The sequence below is a fragment of the Ceratina calcarata genome, unplaced genomic scaffold (genome assembly GCF_001652005.2).
Source record: "Ceratina calcarata isolate Rehan_Ccalc_2016 unplaced genomic scaffold, ASM165200v1 scaffold321.2, whole genome shotgun sequence".
Classification (NCBI taxonomy): domain Eukaryota; kingdom Metazoa; phylum Arthropoda; class Insecta; order Hymenoptera; family Apidae; genus Ceratina; species Ceratina calcarata.
This window is the reverse complement of record NW_017154760.1, coordinates 506,905-532,086: the sequence shown is the minus strand read 5'-3', so window position 1 is coordinate 532,086 and position 25,182 is coordinate 506,905. Positions and strand designations below refer to the sequence as shown.

Sequence of the window (25,182 nt, the reverse complement as noted above, 5' to 3'; positions counted from 1 at the left end):
ATATGTACAAGCCTGCGCCCTTAAATTAAATTTTTCCAAAGAACTTCGAATTTCGTGTTAGTCGCGATAAGTAGTAAGCGCGGTGGAGGAGAATCAAAAGTAGAGAAGGTTTGCGGTGGATCCGGCTATGCCTGACGATGAGGTAATGTTTGCTACACGAATCAAAGCTATCTAGTCAGCCAAAGAACGAACACACACGAAGAGCCCCCGTCGCTCGGTGCCTCGTAGATAAAACCAGCCAGTGTATGGCGTCGGTACATTCCTCAGCTATACGCGTGTACAGTGTACGCTAGCCACGCGCGAACATACTAAAACTATCATTTTACAAAATCCAATATAATGAATTTTTGATTCCGCTCTTCATTAAATAAATTATTCGTATTTAGAAGTAATTAGAATTAAGAGATAATCAGAAATTCAAGTATCTATACTTCGACCATTTTATAAATTTCTGCGGGTAAAATATAGAGCCCGACGAAAGCGTTGGAGCATCGACGAATTAGCTTTCGAATTTGAAATTGCGCAGTGTATAGAACGTAATCGGTTCGCGGGTCGGTGCGAAAATTTTCTGCGCTGCACGAGCCGCGGCAGGAGGAACGACGTCCAAGGCGAGGCGACGTTGGTCGGCAGTCATGACAACATGACGTCAACCGGCCGTGTGTTATTTTCGAAAGGGGACTCGAGCATTGTGCCGCCTGCTGGCGAGATCGCCAACAGCGGGAAACAGCTCGAAACGTCGACGGGGAACGAAGTCGCATCGCGCTATCACGCCAAGAAATAACTTAGCGATATACGACGTATTATAATTATTAAACGCAACTCCGTCGACGTTTAAACGGAAACCGAATGACCCTCAGGAATCGTCCTTATAGATTTTTTACTTCTGGCGCAAAGACAACAAAGGTAGCTTCCGAATCAGCTTGGCGCATCATTCGAAATTCTCTATAAAAATAATGGAGTTGAATTCCATTGGCACAACTTAAAAGATCTGTCAATGAAAATTTTGGAAACTGAGCGAACTTCATCGACACAAATCTGTGAGGCATTGAAACTCGAAAAGGTACGAAGAGTTCGTACAATTCCGACATAAAAAATCGTCAAACGTTTCCCGTTTAAACATGAATTATGCAATCGTTGAATTTCGTTACACGATGTGACGCAAGAATCGAGTCCCGAACGCGACACGCGGTGGTTTCTTCGAATGCGAGAAGTATGAGTTTTGTTCTCTGTGCTAACGATCCTGGAAACTGACCGTCGATCCGAACGTACGTTCCGCTCGTTTTAAAACGGTGTAAAGTCCAAAGCCAGATTAATGCTGCGCTATCTCGCCGAGCGGATAAGATTGCCGGGGAGCAGAGACTCGGGCCTCAAGGACTACCGCAAATCGCGCGCTAGCGCGCGCGCGCGCATCGCGAATTTTCGAAAACCTTGCGTCGTTCTTACGTTTTACGAACGATTTTTGAAACTTACGTTAATTACGTGAAATACCGGTTTAATATTACAATCACGGAAATGAATTGCTCGAGGATACGGAAGCAAGACATTTTCAGAAACGTTTTTGTTCTACTTAAACGAAAATTCCGATCCCTGAAGAGCCAACCGTTGGATCGTTGACCCAGTTTCACGGTGCGCACGCGACGCAACATTTGCAGCCGCGAAAATACGAATAGTGGAGCACCCATGGGTATACGCAGCGCGAGCAGAGAAGTAAATACGCAGAACGCACACTCGCCCGTTGCGTTACCCCGTGTCCTTTGTGCAAACGTACATACCGGCCATGTACAACGATAAATGCTAGCCTATATACGTGGCTCTGGCGAGAAGGAGGAGAATCTACGCGCACTGCTCGGCCCTACATTCGCGGGGATGAATAAAGAAAGGTCTCCGAAACAGGAGGGTCGCTTCCCCTATAGGAATGGTTCTCACCCTTGGCACTGCTCGACGAAGGGAAACCATGGGGTGGCCGGCTTCCCTTTGAACGGTGCCGAAGTTGAGAACCGGGGACACGTAATCTGGTAGGGTGCCCGGCATCTGCGGTGCCCCGAACGAAGGGTTCCGCACCCCGAGCTCGGAGAATGGAGGGCGGATGAGGGGTAGGAAAATTGGGAGAACGAAGAAACGGAAATGTACTCGGCTTCTTAACGTCCTCCTCTCCGAACGTTAAAATAAAGAGATCGAGAACGAAGATCCGATGTTTCAAACCATCCCTCTCTCTCTCTCTCTCTCTCTCGATTTCTCGATGACTCTAGTTTAATTGGTTTGGGAGGCTTTCTTCCCTCAAATAAATATCTTCGGGGCGAAGGCTTTTTAATGTCCAAACAGCGAATTAATTTTTGAATTCTCAATTCACTTTACTCTCGTAACAACGTAATGTGTATGTATACGAATTATCATGAGTCTTATTATAATTCCGCAATTTCTGTTGTTACGCGTTTGGTGGAAAACAAAATTTCACACGTTTCCGAGTTGTGGAACGAGTCTCGATAAATCGATATCGTCGGAAAAGCGAGGCCTGTTCGAACTTCATTTAAATCGGCAAAACTATTCCATCGCATGCCAATCCGTCAGGCACCCCGCGGGAAACCGCACAACCCCTTTGCGAGGCAAAAATAGAAATTGTACCGTTCAACTCGATATCTAAAAGAAGATATTGCAATTTCTGAACTCCGAATTTAAATACCAGCCGACTCTGTCCGGCGTTGCAACATAAAACCTTCCACGGTATCCCAGAAAACAATATCATCTTCCTTAAAGGACGTCCCTATCTATTAGTCATATAAGGAAACAAGTAGCCGGATTTTCTGCATTTATAAATAACTGATCATGCATATTGCAATTTTATTAAATCGACCACCGTATATATTTTATTTCCCAGTAATCAAATGTAATTCTCGTCAGACGTTTGATCAACAATCAAGTCGTGAACGTCCACCTGACGCTGCTGCTCATTTTTGTTAAAACGTACAACAAAAAGATTGTTCACTTTCAACTGGCGAAGAACACAAGCGCGCAGATGTAAACATGCACGTGCATGCACACGTGGGTGGCTACCTTTGTCGTGTGGGAAGAAAGCCGTACAGTATGGGGATCGGTAAAGGAGAGAGAAAAAAAAAAGAGGGGCCATATGGCAGACAACGGACAGCACCCCTGTATGTGGGAGCCCTCCCTTTCTCATGGGTAACTCCGACCCCTCGAGCTTTTTTCGCGCAGCATCTTCCTGCTTACACGTGCACACAATGCAACGAAACGCGTGGACGTTCGGTCGACCAAAATCAAAGATCTCTAATCTCCTCTCATTGAATGATAACCAATTACCTGGACTCTCCCTCTGTTCTAGTACGAAGGAAATTTCTAATCATGCATTTGTTGCAGCATCTAAAGACTGCGATAGACTCGCTTCTGATATTGTGTTACCATTTCTATTTTCTGCACAGGTTATCATCAGTGTCTACAACTTCTGTATAAAGTGTCCGCGATCGATTAATTAGAAACATGTTCAGAGAATCGAATTGTATGATGTGAAATTTGGAATAGATGGTCGATGCCTTGGTGATTAGATTAGGTAAGAGAAGGTGAAGAGGAAAAGAAAGCACGGGCAGGAAAACCTGTTCGTGACGAGTGGGCGCATTGGAAGTTTACGAGATGGCCATTGTAGGAAAGGATAAGATGGTTATACGACGGGTCGCAGGTGCCCTCGCTAAATAATACAGACATACACGAAGTTGTGCGTTTGCGAAGTTGTACGAGTGGGACGGGCTCGGTCGCAAGGTGCATTCGGCCCGAGTGGCGAGCAGGTAGCTTTCGCGTGACGAATTCTCCACGCACACACGCTTGTCTATTGTACGCCGAGCGTGAACGTACATACCGTGCGAATAGGGGTTAAAAGATCGCGAGGGTAGAGATCTCTCGTGTATAAGTTTAATCGAGTGCAGATTTCGCAAATCACGATAAGTACTTGCGTTTCGGTGGTCACAGCCAACGAAAGTCGAGACGCGTCACCGAAATCCCTTGTATCGAACGTTAATCGAGGGTAAATTTTGCAAAAATTCGGTGTCGATCACGATACGATCAAGGTTTCATGGAATCGCGTTATCGGGGACACACCGGAGGCTGACGTCGACGCGTCGTCAATGTTTCACGGTAGGAAACACCGAGGAGAATTCCATTTACGACGTCCAGGCAAGGCACCTGATCCCTCGATCGATTCGCGTCGCGATTCGCGAGGATGATCTATTATTTCTCGAGCTCGCGATCGATCCTCCTTCGAAAATAAAAAACGTACGACCGCGAACAGTAAGAAGTGGCGCAGATCGACGAATACCCGACCGGATAAGAGAGACACACTTCTGAATTCAGTTTGAGTCATATCGCTTATCTTGGCCGTCGTGTATCTTGGTTGACTAACCGAGATCGATAAAGCCATGTACCTACGTGGCACGCTGTCGATAAAACGTGAAAAGAAATCGCGAAATCCGTGCAATAACGTCCATCGCAGAATACAGATTCGACCCTTCTTCTTCGTGTCACATCGTCGCCAATTGGTTTGCGCGGCGGAATTCACGAGTCGCGTCTCCACGAAAAAGGGATGAACCACGCGTAGGATGCACGGTCGAAGCGGGGTCTAGGATCGGACCTGTTGCTGTCCAGTGACGTTTAATATTAATTGGGTACACGAACCAACCCCCACCCACGACAGCTTCTTAATCCCGGCGGAAACTTGGTAACCCTAAAACCCAGTGCGCAAGGAATTTATGATTCTCTTCGTTTCGGGGTTCGTTTTATACCCGGTTATACACGTAAACCGGCGAGAAAGCCCGAAAAAATGTGACAGGGAGGGTACCCTCGTGTTTCGGGACGGCGGGGATATCTACCTGGAGTCAGGTAGAAAACGACGGTCGTCCAGTCCGTTGTTCGTTGACGAGGGTTGGACACCGGGCCGCATCAGGAGAATCCTCTCTCATTGTAAGAGGTCCCTTAGACCTAGCCAGGAAAGGCCCAGTGATTCTCAAAATTCTCGATTTAACTACTACCTAAACTAGCCAGCCGTAGACTATCGATAATATAAGCTCGCGCTGTTCTTACTGAAACTCCTAGGGGCTGAGTTCTCTGACCCTCAACTAAAACACATTCCCCTAACTAAACGATTCCGAAGCTAACGACCTCAGGAATAATTCGCTGCTGTTTCAGGATGAATCGTCAACGTGTTTGCGTCATATTTCAAAACTTGAACGGTGTCTAATTGTAAACTTCGGAGAGAAGGTTTCAGAACGATCGGGCTAATTACTGCGGTTTTTCGCAAGGGAAACCGTTTACGAGCTATATGCTACCGTGAATAAGGTGCAACGGAAACAGCAATTTGGGGTGGAACTGCGTTTTGTACGATATGTTCCTCGGTGTCGAACTGTCGTCGGATAGAACGAGAATCCAGTGAGAAAAAAACAGATCTTTACCGAGGGGGGACTCCGAGGAATCGGAAACTCTGACCAGTCACGTATTCGTCATACGGTAACGAAGAACTCTGACCGCGTCATCGAGGTACAAACAATGACTTTATCTTCGCGGAACTTGAAAGCGAACGTATCTCCGCATTTAGCTGTCCTTCGTCTTCACCCGAGAATCGCGGAAGAGACGAATTTGAAGACGGGAGATCAGGAAAATATTTTTTATGCAACAGACAGGAGGAAATAGAAAGAATGATCACCAATAATCATCAATGGATAATTTCTTCCTTTGACCCTTTTCTTCTCTCCTCAGTCTTATACTAATCTCGAGAGAAAAATAAAGGGAGGAACATGATTGGTGACAGTTATACAGCGCAATGACAATAAAGTAAAAGCTTGAGCGTAGCGTGTCGCAGGCTTTGGGCCCTCGGGTCTACCCGGGAGAGTTCCGCAAACGGGCTTTTCGGCCCGTATTGTTGGATTCGGGGTAGTACAGCCCGTATATACCCTCGCCGGCAGGGAGAAACGAGGGTTAGAACCTTTTATATGGCGAAGGGTCGCCAGTCGGCTATCGGCCCCGGTTCCTTTTGTCTGGCTCGTCGAAGCGACAACGAAGAGATCCCCTCGTCAGCCGGACGGGCCGACCATGCCTGCCTGCCTGCCTGCCTGCCTGTCCTCTGACTGACGAGCACTGACTGAGCCGACGCGAACGGAAACGAACTTTCAACCGAGCTTCCCTACGTTCCAAGTAGTAGAGAATGAAACTACCCGGACAGAAATCCCTTGATCGTGCCAATTTTGGGAACGATAAAGCTTACATTAGGAGATTCGCGAACTGTCTATTAACTCTGTGACTATCTAATCGATTCTTCAACGATGCTAAAACAATTTCGATTCCGAACCGTTCGATCGCATGCAATATTTAAGTACGTTTCGACGAGACCTTTCCCGCTGAATTGAAGCAAGTATCGTTGAAAGAGGAAAAGGTCCTAGAAAATGGCGGAGATGCCGCGCCTGTGCTCATCAACGCGGCGGACTCTTCTCCTGGTGGAACCAAGTGGAAGAGTTTACTGTTAACCGGTACACGTACACTAAGCGCAGAAGCTGTGTACAACGGCTTTGCTAGCTGGTCGAACGAGCGTTGAACACACGGGCGTTCGCCAAGCTCGCTAGAGGCTAGGCCAACGCAACGCGGGCCCGGTTGGGTGTTGGTGAAAGGTGTGGCCGCGTTGGCTACACAAGAAAACGAGAATGCGATATTCCGGCTGTTCGTATTCGCGATATTCAAGCAAATACACGGGGAACTCGGCTCGGCTCGTAATCGTTCGCATCCTGTTGCTCGATCGTCGCTCTTACCTCTTCTTCTTCGTTTCCGAGATGCATTAGAAAATTTCTAAAGGAAAATCGAGCAAATTCGAAATGAACGATTTTAATTATCGCGTGTAAATCGTTCTCGTCAAAATCTACAGAGTCTTTAGTACAGATGTCCTAATTGAATAATTGTACCACATTGTTCACAAATGCACGTAGCTATCATCGCCTTTAACACCGCGATTCAATATGATTTACGTGATCGCGTCTCTATTGAACTGCATTTTGTTAAATAAACGTACGGACTATTCGCGCGATAAATCTTTGAAACAAGGAAGAACGGTGGAAGATATTCGCCCGTAGCGGTACCGTCCTTGCACGATCGCCTCCGGCAATACCGGCCCCGGTCGTAACTGTTCCCGTATCCTGCCGCAGCTATTCCTAGCTCGAGCAAAGTGCCACTACATTAAGAAAATTATAAGATGTTGAAAATTACGCCGAATGTGTGCTGCAGTACTTCACGCCGTGAGAACGGTTCTATCGATATTCTTTATGAAATGTCTGCTCGTATATTTCTTAAGACGATTCTCTTCATTTGAGTCACACTTGCGATTAGCTAGTGGGTTAAAGGCTAATCCTAGCCTTTAAACGTCGAACTTTACCGATATTGTGGTACCGAGGTAACGACGTTCGCAACCATGATTTCGACGAAGTTCTAGTAAGCAGAAGGCCAAGGACTCCCCTCGTGAACCACGGTTATCAGAGAAATTGCAAGAATTACGGGAAGTTGAAGAACCGTTTAAATTGCACCGGTGAATCGAACGGCGATGCGAGTCGTTTCGAGAAACGAAATTCGCTTGCACGAAGCAAGTCTTGGACACTCAATATGAGCAACACGACACCGAGCCGAGTGTTCGCTGTCAGCATGTCTACGATAGCCGGTAAACGACGCGAGGAACTGTCGTCAAGGGAGTCAAAAATCAACTGTTAACGTGGCACGCGAATCCGCGAAAAGCGTCGCTTACATCGATCTACGAAATCGAATTTATAAACTCTTTCTCCAATATATAACGTCTGTGCCGTATTTTATTTATGAACAAAGATTCGTAGTGAGATTCGAGGGTTTCGGGTCATTTTAATGGTCGACTGATCGAGGTAGCAGCGGCGTTACCCTCGCGATCGCTTTCACCGAGAGTAGCGCGGCGCTGGACGCGCCTTCGGGCCGATTTCGCCGGTTTTATGAAACAGAACCACGGCCACTCTCGATCAGGCTGGAGTCCATCATCGACGATCTCTGATACGTTTCCTCTGTCTGATATCAGATTCGCGACAGAGGATGTCGAAGAAGTCGAATTCGAGCACGTCTGCGCTCGAAAAGACCAGAGGCAAACAAAACAAGAGGCGACGGCGATACGAAAATAAAATCCGTCCCGGCGTTGCACGACTCCCGTGCTCCGACGACGACGGCAGCCAAGGTTACGTGCGACGAACCAACGAGTCTCCTCGTGAAAGTCAAATTTGTAAAGCGTGCGAGAACGTGTACGCGCGCGCAGCGCTAACTGGCGATGGTAGCAGCAGCAGCAGCAGCAGCGGCAGCGAGGCGTCGTTTTTTCGACGAAGCATTCCTTCAAGGCTGCACCGTTACGCCTGACGTCTCGCCGATCTCCCAATGCTGGATCGCAATTAGCGATGAACCTCGCGGAGCCAATGGAAATCGCCTGATTTCGAGTTGGATAAAATACCACGTCCAGAATTATCATGGAGATTTTTTTAGGGTCACTGGCTCTCATTTTTGGACGAATGATCGCCAACTGATATGAGACGTCCCTTTATAATCGTGATGAAAGGACAGAATTTGAATCTTTCGAACAGAAACAGATTGTACGACGACGGATACCGTGCTTCTCTTTATCGTTTTTGTCTCGATGATGTAGCGTATAGATGCGGCGAACGCATCGCTCAATAAAACGTGCTGAAGTAATTATAAAGAGGAACAAAATCAGAGTATAAAAATGGAAATCGAACGTCGGCCGAATGAATTTCGTTGAACATTGATAGGAGGAACCTCGGTAAAAGTATAGATATCGCGTCTTTAGCTTTTGATAGCGGTGTTTGCGCTCAAGGCTGCACGGGAAGAGTGCCATGCCGTCGTCGATATCGCCGATGCAGCTCCGAGCAAGCACTCTAGAACGACGGCGAAGGCAGCAGTAAACGTAGACGACGTCGACGCCGAGGACTGGCTCTGTCCCGCTGCCGTTACTGTTATTTTTAACTCGACGCCGACGCGTCGAGTCCGTAGTCTAAAACCGTCTACCCTCCTTCCTCCCTGTACACCGCCAGAGCAACGAGTCTTCGCTACTTCTTCTTCATACTCGGATTCGATGGGAAAATCCAACGTTCACCAAAACGGCATTCTTCCTCTTCCGAACCAATGGGAAATTAATTATCAAAGCCTACGGTATTCATCTCGTTTAACGAGGCACGCGTACAATTTATCTACCGAGAGCCAAGTCCGTTAGTTACCGATTTCTTCTAGTTTTCGTTAGAACGCGACTGCGATTCGCGGAGGAATTCGTTGAAAACGCAGGTTAGCTGCGTAAGAATGCAAAGAAAATTCGTTTCGAAACCCAGTTTTCCCGCCAGTCGAGCCGGCAACGCTTCGCGACCAGAGAAAATGAAGAAAGAACGAGAGGCCGCGATACCAGCGGGCGTCGGAGAACGAGAGGGGACGAGAACGGGAGACCTCGAAACGTGGCAACGCAGCGGCCGATGCGTCGTAGACTCGGTTCCGTACTGATACCCACGCTCTGAGGTCTCGCCGCGATGTCGCTCTTGCGCCGAGCAAAATACATGCCTCCGCACAAACTTTCTACTCGCTAGAATGGGGTTGTCAGCGCAACAATCGCACAACATACCAAGGGTGGACTTTTTCCACCTATTTAATGGAAAATTCAATGCTGCCTCCCCTCCCTCCCCTCCGTTTCGCCTCGCAATCGCCGATACGCGCACCAGCGTGCTTCATGAAATAATATTTCGAAACACCAAGTCGATTCCTGCTTCAACGTCGTGGATCTTGGGATTCTTGAGAAACGTTCAACGATCATTTCGTACTTGGAACACAGATAAAATATGTTTCACGAAAAATCGATGGTACTATTTTTTTGTCGCTCCCATGAGAGATCTCAAAGATCTCGAATGAAAGTCTGATATAAAACGAGATTGTACTTTTCTCCTTGGAAAACGCGGCTAAAATTTGAAAGGTTCTAGCCCGGCGTGGTACCGTCGTTTCTTCGACGTTGGTCGGGGCAACTTTCTAGTTTAGCCGGTGTGTACGTGTAAGTACGTGGAACGTACACGCGTGTTCCTCCTTCGAACACGACTACACGACGGCACGGTTACAGCAACATGTGCGTGCCAGAACGCGCGCGCGAGCGCTCGCGAGTCTTCATCGTGTGAGCATGTGTTTCTTTTTCTCTCGTGCGCTCGCTCTCGCGCGAGTGTGGAGAGGAAAACTGGTTCCAGGAGAATAGAGCAACTGCGTCTTACCAGCAAGGAACCGAGAGCACGAGGAACGCAAACCTCCTCGACACCCTCCCCGGTTTAACCCATTTGTATCGTACAATGACATAAATATTAATATAAATTAATATTAATCTGAATTAATGCAATTTCTTCGCGGTTAATCATCGTAACACTTAATTACAATATTCGTAATTACAGAAACGATCGATACAATGATTCGATCGATATCACGTTTTCTACGATCACCGGAAAAATGATTCTGACACGAACCTGAATGGTTTGAAACCTCGCATCCGTTCGGAACGTCCGCAAGGACATACCGCAAGGTGCCTTTCGACGACGACGACGACGACGACGACGACGACGACGACTCGCCGGCAGAACTCCCTAGCATCCATATTACTTCTCTTTCGGTTTCTCTCGAACGAAAGAAACGCGTTATATAATTATTTGTTGCGCGTAGTAAATATCCTCCCGAGCCTGAAGCGAGTCGCGTGTTCAAAACAAAATGTTTAAGCGAGCTACATTTTCCGTTGCTGTTTACTCCGATGGTTAACAGCGTCATAATTGAATTACGATACCGCGTTGGATTCCTGTTTTACGCGCGTTGCAAGACGAATTTTGGAATTTCATCCGGGATCACCGGCGCCAATTAAAAACGTACGCCAGGGAGGGTTAACTTTAATGCGTACGATTGTTTTAGTAACGCAGTTTCTTTTCTATTATCAAGCACTTAACAGCGAAACATTCCTTTTCTACATGCTATCATTTTATAGCTCTCTTTTTTCCATCTTCCCCCGCTCGCGCGTGCAATACACGTACACACGACACGGCGCTATGTACACGTTTTATAGGTATACATGTATAGCGAAGCACGGAGCGACGGTGCTCTCCCCGCAATATACGTATCCTCGTTTGACTTTGGGGTAGTTTTACCCTCACGGCCGGGCAACGGGTTGATTGCACTGCCGGCCCCACGTTTGGCAGCTCTCTCTCGCTCTCCTCTCTTTTTCTCACCCAGTCTCCCCCCTCTCGATCCCCGCTCCAATCCTTCCTGTTTTACCCTCTAGTACCAGTACCGTTCTCTCTCTCTCTCTCTCACCCCCTCCTCGCGATCTCTTCCACCATCACCGTCTCACCTCTTTTTCCTCCTCTCTCGTCGTCCTTTCACTCCCTCTATTTCAGTCGTTTCTATATCTCTCTCTCTCTGTCTCTCTCGTTCTCCCCATCTCTCTCTTTCACCTCTACCCTTCTCGTTCTCACCGACGAAATGACAAGGGGGTGAAACGAGCCGAAGTCTCCATGGCAACGCCCTGTGCGCGCGTGTAAACGTGTCTCTCCGTCTCTCTCCCGCGTGTTCTGTGTCTATTTTCCCCACCGAACTACCCTCGCCTGTTTCTCTCTCCTCGCCGCGAGACTCCCACTCTGCCTGTCTCTGTCTCTCTCCGTCACCTACGCACACGCGTCACCGTACACGACGTACACACGTGCACACGCGTGTATAGCTCCGTCTCCGTCGAGCCAACGCGGTTTCGCACGTACAGGCTCGTTCACACACGAGCGACCGTACCGTGCGCGATATTGAGGCTTCTCGAGGAGGACGAATAACGGGCGCTCTCGAAACGAGGATTCCGCGCGACGAGCGAAATCGTCGCCGGTGCCGCATGCAAAATTGCAGAAAATGATGGAACGACGTTAATGGATTCAACTGCGATCAACGCAGCACGACAAGATCGCCGGAGACTTCCGTCTGTGCTCCTTTTTTATTTTCGACGACGATCGCTGGGCGTGGCAGTACACAATTTCGAGACTCGAACTGGGATTCATCAAATCTGATCTCTGACTCCGAGACTGGATTTCCACGTTCGTTCAGCGTACAGATCTGTGGTTTCGATCGTGCGTTTAATAAAAATCGAGTTGCGCGCTTCGAACGGTGGACGGACTCTGTCACGATCGTATAGAACCGGGTACACCCGGAACGATGGTTTTTGAATAGCGCGGTAGAGCTTCCCCTTGTATAGATTTTCCGTTGTGAAGCACAGTCGGGTTTTCAGAGAAGTTCAGAGCCGGTCGAGGGGCGGGAAGAGACCTGAAAAACGCACCTTTCTGAAACCGTCGGCGCGAGAGAGGCGAAGGGCGAGATCGTCGCGCGAGAAGAAACGGCGGCGGGGGCGAGAGAAGAGGCGAGGAGGAGCGGTGCGCTCGTGTAACGCGTTGCGTAGGCGTGTTTCGCGAAAGTTTCCGTGGGGTAAAACCGGCACGAACCTCTTTACAGAACTCTTCCCGGAAAGTTGCTAATTCCTGCTTCAATTTATTTTATAATAGAACGTTAATAACCACGCGTCTTTTCATCAACACTGAATGCGACGAACAACGCGGATCCGTGTCGCTTTTCAACCCCTCAATTACGTTATCTTTACCTGTAGACCGACGTTTATTCTAAATACGGCAAGACTTCGAATAACGTTTATAACAGGTGGAAATATCTTGATCATTAACGCGTTCATAACGAGACTGTTTCAAGCAGCCAAAGAAACAGTACAAGATTTCTGAATCCAAGTATCATAGTTCGAGAAACGATTTTCGAGCGGGAGAAACCAATGTTACCACGATATGTTTAGGCTAATTATTACCGGTGAGTGTAAGGATCACGCCGGTAATTAGAGGGTGGCCATCTCTAGCCACGGCGAATCCAAGAGCAAGCACAATTAAGCAAATAACCGCGAGGCTACCTGCTATCCGTTACTCGCTGCTCTTCGTCCGTCCCTCTCCTACACCGTTTATACTATTGCTGTTCCTTGGACACAATGACCCGTCTATGCATAGAACGTGCACAGAACATTTGCATCGCTGCTAGTTTTTAGAATTGCAACAGCGATCAGCAAACAGATTGATCCGAAGGCAAGCGGTGCCTGTCCGTCTTTGATGGACCTCGCCAGGGCGGCGTCGAAAGTTTCTATACGAAAGATCGGAACTTGTAACGCCTCGACGGCAGGAAGGTTCGAGGTGACCGAGTCGGGTTCGAGCATGATTCGCGGGGCAAGTCGGAACTTCGAAAATGGCCTTAGAACGCGGTATCCTTGCGTGGCCAAGGGGAACGAGAAAGGGACAGGGCTAGAAAGTATGGCAGAGAACGTAGAGAAAATGAGAGAAGGAGGAGAGTCCGATCTTCACGAGGAAGACGAAGGTATCGGTTACGTCCGTGTGAAACTGGTTTGGAAGGATGTGACGCGCGTGCACGCATCCACGCGTGCATGCATACTACTTCGTAAACGATTCGAAGATTCCTCGAGCAATAGCCAAGGACCTTGGTCCCGTGAAAAATTTTCCTGGCCAATTGGCTCGGCACGACGTGTAACAGAAAGTAAAACATCAACGGGGGAATTTTCAAAAATATTGCAAACGGACGATCGGAGATACCGCGAATAAGAGCGACTTTCCCAGGCGCCAACGTTACACTTGCTCAAATAATTTCTTATCGCGAAGCCGTGTATCGCGTTCGTTTCGAAGAACTCGAATCGTAAAACGTACGATAGGAGCGCAACCGGGTCGCGGAAGATAGGAAATAAATTACCGCCTCGACCCGACCGACCCAATGAAAATTGAAATCCGTGGAATTAAGTGTTTACGTGTGACGCGTTCATTGTCCGATGACCGGAGGGTCTCAAAAGGCTGGCACCCGTTGTTCTAAATCCGCTGTCGAAAAATTCTAAAACACAATAACCGGCCGGCGGGGAGATATATTAGCATCTCGGGGCGACCTTCCTATCAGATTATCTCGTCGTCTGAAAAGAGACTGAAATTCGTTGAAGCGTCGGTAATGGCATAAACTGTATACTTCATGTTCAGCGACTTCTCTCGCGCGATATATCCAGCTCATTCTGAAATACAGCTGTGTATGACCGACTAGGTACGTATATATGTACGTCCATACATCCTACCGGGTATGTACGTACGGGTTTACATAGGCCGCGCACACGAGCGGCTCTCCGGCACATGGAACGATATATATACTAACCTATGTGCAGCACACCTACGTACGGGGTTCTACATATATAGCACGTAGCAATAGTTGGGTACGGGGTATATAAGGGGTCGGGGGCGTGGTGGTACGAGGGATGAAACGATGGGGGTAGTAGAACGGGAGTCTGGGTGGCTTCGAATAGGGGGAGGAGGGTATAGAGGGTCGTGACGGATAAGGAGGAAGTAGGGGAGCGGCATGGAAGGGGTGGTCGGGGCTGAGTGGATCGGGGATGGCGCCCGTTCGATAGCGAGGGCGCACGTGGCCGTGTTTCTCGCAGCCGCCGTCGCGACGCCAACGTCCTATTAACCCTCCACCCGTCCACCCACCCACGCGATCCACCACCACGGCTCCCGTCCACCACCATCGCGAATTTCCACCCCCGATTCGCGCAGGCGTCTAACTTACTTAAAGGACGCTAACTCTCTCTCTCTCTCCCTGGGGGTGGTTCGATGGTGGGGAGGTTTTTTCGGGGGAGATCGGCGAAAATAACGGTGAACAATTTCGGGAGGAGTTCCATCCGACGGTGGAGAGAGAATGTCTGGTCATTTTCAAGGTGGATGAACGTATTTTGATGATTTTATATTTCGAGGCAGCAATTTTTCGTGCGGAATCGGTAGCGCACGCGGACGATCGAAGAGAAGAGGGCACGCCGCGGTATTTAATTGGCGAGTTGTTTCGCGGTATGGAATAAAATTGGGTAGCGGCGCGCTTCTCGTCGATTGCGACGAGATGAATCGCGTCGCCGGTGAAGGGAACACTTGGCTGCATCTCGTATTATGCACGGATTATGCAATTTTATTGCACCGCGCGGAAAAAACAGACTCGAATTACGTAAAATAGTGCGTTACGAATTTTGCGACCAGAGACCATCACCGACTGATCCATAGAATCGCTTTCCGTCGTACATTCGAATTGTATAATCGTACACACGTTGGACGTGACAATCGCAGGTGCGTAAATTCGCTGTCTATAGGTCTTTCATCGAAAATCTAAAAGCGCTCGTATCAGCTAAATCCCCTTCTCGTTGTTCGCGTTACTTCGAAAAAAGACCATGACACCACGTGAACAGTCTTTTCTCGAGGATCGATGCCGAGTATGGCTCGATTGCTCGTACTGTCCGCAACGAGATCCGTATGTCGCTGAGGCGTCGAGAACCACCAGAATCAGTGCCGTAAGAATAAAATGACAATACATAGTAAAGATAAAAGATGAGAAAATAATAATATATGTTAAAGGTCACGGCACTGATTATGTCGGGTTCCGTCGCCTCGGAGCCGGTACGACCAGCGCGGATCCTGCATATCCCGTACACGCGTTATCGAACGGACGACCTGCGTCGAGCGCCCTTTCGAAAACGACACTGACGACCGACCAGCCAGCACCGTCGGCAACGTCAACGACGATGTGGAAAGCCTGACGATTGCGTAACCCCCTGAACTCGCGCACACAACTGAAAGCGCTCGCGATACGGACTCCCACCAGAGCGGTCTTGCTCGTCGCAACTTGCTGGACGTGTAACGTAGCCTCGTTACGCGATAAGGCGTTCCTCGTGTGGGTGAAACGAGCAGCAATATACGCGATTACGTTTTCTGTCTCGGCAGAAGCTGCACGAGGCGAGGGTTCGCGATATACGACCCGACGGAACGTGCCACGAGACGTTTTCGAAAATATCACCGCTCTCGGGGCGTCGATCGCGAACCAATCGAATATCGTCGTCGAATCTGCTGAGCAATTTTATTGCACGAAATTTGTTTATCACCGAAAAATTCTAGTGTGCGGGGAACCGAGAGTCAAAGCATGCATGCGAGAGGCAAAAAGGGAGCACGAGGCGCGTGAGTCGTGCGTCGAGAAGAATTCTTGCGCAAGCATCCGGGTATTTACGCGTGAGACAAGAGCTCGAGCGGGTGCCCGTGTTCGTGGCCGATCCTCGTGATCGTACACACACGTTCGCTTGTGTCGGTGGATCGCGCACCGTAACGTGCTGCTACCTGCGAGCCAATCCGTCAACCATCGCGCGTGCCCGGCGGCCTCTCGTACTCCAAAATTGGAGTCCAACGCGAGGCTACGATGCGCGGGTTTCGGATGTTCTTACTATTGATAGATGAGCGGCTTCTGCACATTTCAATCGTTAAAAAGGAATATAAATAAAACCACAATCTCATTGCTTCTACTTTCTAAGAACGAAGCATAGGAGAATTTTTGTCAGTTTTTAAATATGACGCAACTAGCAGCAGTAGCAGCAACGAATGTAACTTCTAATTTGGATCTAAAATTGACAAACAGATTGAACGGTCTGTAGAGACAAGAGGAAAAAGCGATGCTCGTTAGCGGAAAGTACGGAGAGAGCTCGAAGAGCTGGGTTGCTGCCGGCACGACGGCCACCGTTGGAATGCATTTATTGCTGAATGGAGAGTTCCTATCTCCTCGCAGTCTCTTTTTCCCGTCTCCGTCGCACCCACGCGGCCACCTCAAATTTACATATGATAAACAGGCGGACCCGAGGCTCTCTCTCTCTCTTCGTCCCTCGGTCGCTTATCCCCGCTACTTTACCGTTTCGCGTACAGAGAAAGACAGACGGTGGAGTGCACACAGCGTGCGCGTATCTCCAAAGGGAGTACTCGTTTCTGTTCGTAACATGCACTTGGCAAGAGGGCGGTGCCACCTGTGTGTAGGCGCGTGAATTTACAGTTGGCCAGAACCCGAAGGGGGGAAGAAGCTGAGGGATGCGCAGGGGGAGACCGGGGATAACACGGAACCACGTGGCAATTTATTTGTCACGCGAAACCGTCCACTGTCGGATCAACCCCCGAGCGTCTGCGGTACGTCTTCACGTGCGGGAGACAAGAAACGCACCGTTCGTACCCTCTGATTGTCCCATGCGCCGAGGCATCCATAAAACAATATTTATGCTATCCCAGTAACGAGAAATTAATTAAATGTTACACCAGTTTGCGACAGAAATGCACCACCAACGTGTCCCCGTGAGTAATTCTTAATAAATCAGTCAGCTCACTAAGCCGAAACGCGATTCGTATCGTTCTAACGTGAGTAGAAACATTTGACTCGTTTCGCTTGATCGAGAAGTGACGACGAACTTAATAATCGTACAATGGGCAAACGATTTATTCAGCAAAGTGGGCAAGAGCACTCGGTTCTATCTCGAATCCAGTTCCCTCCGGTTCGCAGCGTGGGTACACAAACGTGTCCGACGGTGCGGCGTCACGGGAGGCGACTGACTGTCTAAGATCGTATACCATTCGATTGAACTGAATCGCGGAATCAAACGCAAACGGGGGGGTGGAACGACAGAGGGGATGGAGAGGGCATCGAGGCACGATGAAAGCGAGACGGAGACACGAACAGATAGAGAGACGTGCAGAGTACAGAGAGAGACAGAGAGAGAGAATCGTAGAGGCACGTGCTACCGAAAGGAGTGGTGGGAATGTAAGTTATGCGCAGCACGTGATCTTCGGAGATCCGTCCGAGTATTTCTTCGCTGGGGGGACGACGTTCGTACATCCCCTGCACGCCTTCTTACCCGTGTGTACGTGGTACCGTGGATCCGCGGGGAAAGAGACAAGAGAAAACGCACGCGAGTTTTACGAGACGTGCGCGTCGGTGACCGAAGCGAAACGTGTACGACACACCTGTATCGATGCTACGCGCGTATTTTACGAGACGTTTTTCACGTACAACCGCCGAGCGACCGTTCTATGCAGCTGGAAAAACGTGCAATGGACTTGACGGAAAGGTAATCATTGTAAACGACTGGGAATGCACGCGGATCTATATATCGCCGGCGATATGGTGCAACGACCCGTTCGAAAGTCGATCACGGAACGGTGTACAAGTTCATTGAGAGCACATGTGACTGTTCGTTCTTTAAAATACGACGGTCACGTGGCGGGTTCCCGTCTCTCTCGCCCGCGTTCCTTTTCATCGCTCTTTCACCTCCGGCGGCGTTTCCCTCACCCCCGCGGATTTCCACGTCCGGCTTTTTGCCGATAGGGAAGGTAAACAGCCGTGGAGAGTGTCACCTGTTATTGCTCGTACGCAAATAGGCTTCATTCACGGTCAACCTCCATACACGCTCGCGTGCCCATTGTGTACCCGGAGTTGAAGCGGCGCTAGCCGTGTACCTACACATCTCCAAAGTTTCCCTACCGACACGTACAGTCTTCCTACCGTCGTTCCGTCGTCCGTGTATTCCCAGGTTCAAGTACTCAGCCAAGTTCAACGCGTACCAAGTTTCCTTCTTTATGCCCGAGACTCGCGCGCCCGAGTGTTTTAACCGCGTGCTCATGAACACTCGCTGCTTACTTAACCGTCGCAAATCGTTTACGATGAAAACCGAGTTATACGGGATCTAATTATGTCCTGTATGACCCTAGTCCGTTCCTTGGAAATTTTGAATCGCCGATCGAAACATTCCGCGGCGTTTCGTAAAACCTAAGCCCATTAAATGCGCGTCCTGCGTTAAAAATTTGTACGACAGAAAACGGAAAGGATAGCTGAAGAATGACTGGAGGAGGACAAAACGTATCGGTGGCTGCAGAGAAGAATGCAAAGAGAGGGGTGAGAGGCGAGACCAAGTGCACAGCGATTTCGTGCTCGAAAGGGATGGATGACAGGAGGAGGGCCGCGAAAGGAGGAAACGCGGAGGGTGAAGAGGACGACGACGTCACACACAATGCATCGACGCACACTCCGACGATTCCCTGGCATGCACGCCACTACGCTGCATCGTATTTCTCTCTCTCTCCCGCTCTCGTCCACGTGTGTTTACATCGTATATTACGCTATGTACGCGAACCGGAGCCCTCCGTAACGCGAGAACCTCTCACGCATACACGTGGATCATCCTCCTCCTCCTCCTACTGCCTGTTCGCGTAGAAAGTACATAAACTGTCCTCGTTCCGCGTCGATATCGTCAGCTGTTGCTTTCCTCTGTTGCTCGCGTGTACACGCGTACCTCTCGTCCAAGTTAGACCCGGTCGTATCAGTGGCGAGCAGTCCGCGAACTCTCTGTACCACCGCCGAACGAAACCGAGCTCGCAGCGTGTAAATGACCGGGTATTGTATCTCTGATTCGCGTGAGAACGCGCAGGGCATTGCCGATGTTACTGGGATTCGCGGTGATTCGATTTTCAAACTCTTTTACTACGATTAATGAACATATGATAGACGTTTGTACAATTGCTGGAACGTAGGAAATAATTTCAGTGAAGGCTGAAACGGAATTGGAAGTGCTAGACGAACGAGGGTTTCATTCACCCGGAAGACAATAAAGTCGGTACGAGTTGCCGATATAATTTCGAAGGGCGTGTAAACAATGCCAGTACCGGTAAAGGCCAATAAAAGTACAATATAAGGGGCTGCCTTTGGTGAAAAGGAGCACAAAAAGAAAGACAGGAACGCCGAGGGTTACGCTGTGAGGATATAAGGTTCAAGGCCGAACAGGGTAGTGAAGAGATTCATTGGACGAACGCAATGAGGAGTCGGTGGAGAATTCAGTGCCCGTCGGCGAAACAAGGGTCGGAGAGTGACTGTCGCACCTGCTCGCATGACTCCACGAGGCACCACCCAAAACAGGTGCCACTGTTCCTGTTACTTTACATCGGCAGGGACCATTTCATTTTTCCTTTTCAAACTTCTACCTTCGTTTGACTGTTCTTCGTTACATCCGATTATAGTGTACCAGATTACAGAAGACATATCTATCACCGTACACCGCGTTGCCCAAACGATAAATTCTATGTATTTCTTGAACGACTTGGACGAGGAGAATCGGTGGACGAGTCGTCTACGCGAAAGTCTCGCGAAGACTGTTGCACGGTTGGTCGTCTGGCGTATTCCCATCGCAATTACGAAACCATCAACGCGGCGGTGGGCGTGAAATTCGCCGGTACAAAGCCTCCGAAGGAAGAGGCGAGGAGACAGAGAAGGAGAAAGCCACTGCAACCTTAACCTACCGCAAAGCTGTCTCATCCTGACTCGAATAGAACCGTAGCATCTTTATCAAGGAGATTCGGGTTTCTATCATGCGTAAGATCGACGCGCGGCTATACACACGGGTCACAGCTAACGGTTACTTTTCATAGCCGGTGACGGTGGCTGTTTTCAACTAGCCGGGGTACCGTTAACGGCACGTGGCCGGAATCCTCGAAAGTTAGACACCCGCTGCGATTGCCTTCTTTCCCTGTTCATGCTGATCGACGGTGTTATGTACGGCCGAGATTTACTTCGATACTTCGCAACGTGCGATCGAATTAGACGCGTGAATTATGACTCCACTTCTGTCATAAATCATGCCTTCGCCTCTTGCGGTTTCTCTCTGTCCGCAAACGGGGAACCTTCACTGTCCAGTGAATGGAGCTAATAAAGACAGCAATCGACGAAGGTCTGAGACCGGCCTCTGTACTCATCGCCCGTTCTTCTACAACTGAAAACATCGAAAATCGCTTTTGATCGCGCGAAAAATGTTTCTATTTTTTCCTACAAAGCAGGCAGTGACACGTGAGTTCATTGTGTCGAGTGCGTGAATTACGACACACGTGCGCGCGGAACGGTGGTGGGTGCGAATTTTTCAATCGGCGGCGCGGCAACGCAAACAAAACAAAAACGGGAGAGTGCAACAAACGCGACGGCGTGCTGCACACGGGATTGGTGACAAAGCATACACACACCACGTGCTGCTTCGGTCGTCTTTGCATCGAAAGGGGGACAGTGGGAGATGCCAGTCGCAGCGTAACATTCGTAATTCGTGATTCATCGATGTTATCAACCGGTGCACGCCAAACAGTGCCGTAGGTCTATTATCTGACCTCGTCCACGGCTTTCCCGTGTGTCGCCGCGTTATCGTTCGATCGAATACCTGTTACGTTCCTTCGCATACTTCGCGTTCTTATATTAGATCTCTGAATCGTGTTTGTAATGAAACATGTGTACATCAGATGTAACGTAAAACACAATAAATTTCGGGTGACATAAATATCTCTTGTGTTACCCCTGATTCCCTCGGGTCGCCTATCATCCATCATTATTATATCCTTGCAATATTCAATTGGCAACATTAAGTCGATCTTATTTATTAGTTGTGTAACGATCTATCTATCTATCACCCTCGCGCTGTATCAACGCGAGTCTCTCAGTTCTTCGAATCGATTCAATACCGCGAATTCCCTACTTCTCTACGATGCTCGATAGAAAGATTCGCGTAGGGGAAATCACGGTTTGCGAGAAAGTAAGAGTCTCTGGGAGACCGAATGCGCGAGCGAGGCGGCCGGTCTGCATGCATTTAAAACGTTGCCGTAAATCAAGTAGAGGCCTCGGGTCGCGGGTTGCAACGACGACAGAGGACGTCGCGCGCCGCCGCCACGTGGTTTTCGCGGCAAAACTATGCGGCCGGCACACGCCGGGCGAATTTATGAATGGGAGAAGCCTATTGACAGATCGCGCGTCGATAACTCTCGTTAATGGGCCGTGATGGTGGGTGAGCGGCTCCGATGCGCCGCAGGAGGACTAGGAGGCGGAAGAAGAAGTACTGCTGCTGGAGGCCAAACCAGGGTAACGGGAGAGGAACTCGGATTCGCTTTACTGTGCAGTACACATCTCTTTTTGGACGACTGTCTGTTCTCGGACCCGTTCGCGTTACATAGTCGATTTACATCTAAATTACGATTTTTATATCTGCAATCCTATGTGAGATTATTTAATGTTGATCGAATGGCTGAGTTTAAGGAATGCGTTTGCAATGCCACGTGTCTAAATGTCTCTAAATCAAAAGGTAGGATCAAGTGTAATTTCTGTGATACGGAAATGAGTGGTCCAGAGCAGAGTTCAGGTAAGCAAGAAAGTTGAGAAGAAAGATCTCTTGGCCAAGTCCTATGTCGGTTTTAGCCGATTGATCGGTCGACTGTGTTCAAAGAAACTGTTCTATTTATGTAACCAGTGGCAATCGTTTTCCGTCACCAGCAACGTCTATTCGAGTTCTATGATCTACGAGCATTTGATTAATCAGTGATCCAACGTTTCAAAAGATCGTGCAGAAAACCGACTAGGTCTGTCGACTTTTCTAATTCAGAAACCGAAGAATCGCGTCGCACCACCGGCCGTCGGACACGTTCCAACTCATTTTCCTCTACACCCGGCACCGCTAGGAAACTCGACTAATTGACAATGTGAAAAGATACACGAAACCGAAGCACATCATTGTAAATAAATGAATGGAACGTACTCGAGTCGTCCGATCGCGACGAGACCGACCGTGGCAAAAAGTGCGAGAACTTCACTATGATTCCTCATGCACGTAAAGTAATAAGAAAGTACATGAGTCACAGATTCGACGGACGCTCTGCCACCGTCGGAAACCGGTAGTCGCTCGTACCGGAATTCGCTCATCGTGCATCGAATATTTCACTGAGAAGCATTTTGGGAGCGCGAAAGTTCGACGTCGATACCCGTCGCATTTTCGAACGAAGCTTGCGCGAGGATCTTTCGAGTTACAGCACAGAAATTAGATTATCTTTCGGAATTATCGTTCGATTAAAGAGACGTTCGATGACGCACGTCACAAGATTCGGGAGTCAGGGTTTTGAACGAACCGTGCCGATATGGACGGTATCTCGGGCACGCGATCGGCGATAGAAAAAGAGCAAAGGTAAATATATACTTTTTAAAAACATCCCCTAGTACAGAATCGGGTTGTTGTCGTCGCGGTAACCATGACGACGTTGCCCCCTTGATGGTTGGTCATAAGCGAGCCCCCCTCCCCGTTCATAGTGAACGTCGTACCCTTCCTCGCGGCGCACGGACGACGCTAGGTTTCCTCCGCAACGCTGGCCAAGTAAAGAAGAGGCAGCCTCGAAGACTTCGGTCACCTTTCTCTATCTCGTTCTCCCTCTCTCTTCTTATCCAACGGATCTATCTCCGTTTCTCGTGTATGCGCCTATCCTTTTCCGTAGCGCGTGCTCTTATTCCTTCCCTACCGCGTTTTCTTTCTTTCTCCCGCACCGTTTCAACTGCGAGCCTCTCCGTCGCTCGTTACCCCCCTCCAAACCGGCGACCCACGACTCACCGTCGTTACCACAGCCACCTCGAACACCCCTCGCTTCTCCGCGACTCCGCCACCCATCCGCGGCCACCGTCCTACCGCCTCCTGCTCCTCCACCTCTTGCTGCCGCCTGTGTGCCCTCTCCCTCCCCCCGCCGCTCATCACCAAGCCCAAGGAAACGCGGGATCGCTTCGAATTCAAACTACTGAACACGAGGTTACCACGCGTCAAATCTGACACTTCGGCACACGACGTCGATCCGACGCCGTATCCATTTTCCGACCAACGTCGGCGACGAACTTCGCCCAACGTCGTTTTCGTTCTCATTCGACGAACGGCTCTACCCGAGACACGACCAAAGCCCTTGAGAATCGAACACGCATCGAAAATGAAAATTAGTAGAGGAATCTGATGCCCTTTTTTCTGTTAAGCTACGTCCTCGAGGTCGAACTGACCGACGGATTGCAGGGTTTCGAGAATCGGGTTTGCTCCGATCGATCTGAAGTTTATACTAATAGAGATCGTACTCGAGATCACTCGACGGTTTGTGACATAGAATTTTCCACGAGGACTCGTCGCCAGCCTGTGAAGGCGTTACACGGGAGGACAGGGGGAACGCGAAGCTGAGCGAGAATATTATCCGAGGTTATCCGTCGGCGACAAAGAAAATCACACCACTGAACCACTGATGCACGGATTCTAATTGGAAACGACGGAAGAAATCGCGATGCCCGAGGTCCCTACGCGGAACACCGAACTCTCGTACAACGGAGCAGAACTCGGGACCGTTTCTCACACGGCACACAGCCGCTGTGGATATCGTCGTTCACGTAACGCTCTCTCGAGCAGTCGTACAGGAAAACGTGAGAGACGGGCTAGAGCACCGAACACAATTTTCGGCAAGCGAGGGTAAAAAAAAATCAGAAAAATATTAGGAACTGAACGTGGCACTGCTCACTCACCTGACTAACGTCGCACCACATTATTATTTCGCTGGCACTGACGACAGCATCTTGGGTCGTTCGTGTACCATACACAGTGTAGCGCGATGGTTGTTCGCTTTCGGTGAATAAAACAGTACGTGAAATGTCGAAGCTCCGCACACCGTCGGCGCCTATCGCTTCACGAAACGCTCTGTCCGTTTGGATTTTTTTCTTGTTTGCTTCCTGCGCGTCTCACAGTCTCACGAATATATACACTTGCGCTTGCGAATATACGTGCTCGTGCCTCGCGTTTCAGGATGCCGCCTAACTAGCTCCTCGCCGAGTAACACCACACGATCACTTCGAGTGAACGACACGACTCTCACCGACGAGCCCACTAGCATCTGGCTGGCCATGCAAAGCATTACTGAATACTCTGACAACAGTACTCGTCGACTACCGCCGCTCGGTTCTCCCCGAGCGCGTGCTCGGCTGTTTCCGTCGGGGCTCGGCCCACCTGCACTCTAGCACGACGGCACGGCACTCAGTGCCGTACCAATCCCGTTGCGGAACCCCGCCACGCGGCCCAGCCTCGAACGCCGGAATCGTTCGCCCCGATCTTAACTACTCATGGACATAAAAAAATACGAACAACGATTCGTCTCACGAATCACGTTTGTACAAAGGAGAGCGAGACGAGATCGGAGAGCTTCATCGACGCGATGCTCGCAAAGGAAACCAGAGTTTACTCTCGCTAGTCGTTATATAACGTGCACGTTACGTACAAGGATTTGCGTTACATTATTCGTGGAGCGATCACGTGCGAGTTCGTAGTCTCTAATTTCTCTCAAGGAACACCCCTTCGAATCGACCGATCCTCTGGCCATCTTCCGAAAATTCGTAACGACG

The 25,182-nt window shown here is 49.4% G+C and overlaps 1 protein-coding gene across 2 annotated transcripts in view; it reads right to left on the bottom strand.

Moving 5' to 3' along the window:
* tara (SERTA domain-containing protein 2 taranis) overlaps nt 1-24,693 on the bottom strand; it is a 33,943-nt gene extending 9,250 nt beyond the window's left edge. For both annotated transcript variants that reach the window (XR_001916602.2, XM_018024150.2), the window contains exon 1: nt 24,313-24,693. Coding sequence is in view for 1 of the 2 variants with exons in the window: in XM_018024150.2 (XP_017879639.1) it covers nt 24,313-24,333 (21 nt within the window). In the remaining variant the exon portion in view is untranslated. The remainder of the gene's footprint in view (nt 1-24,312) is intronic.
* Between the last annotated feature and the right edge of the window lie 489 nt (nt 24,694-25,182).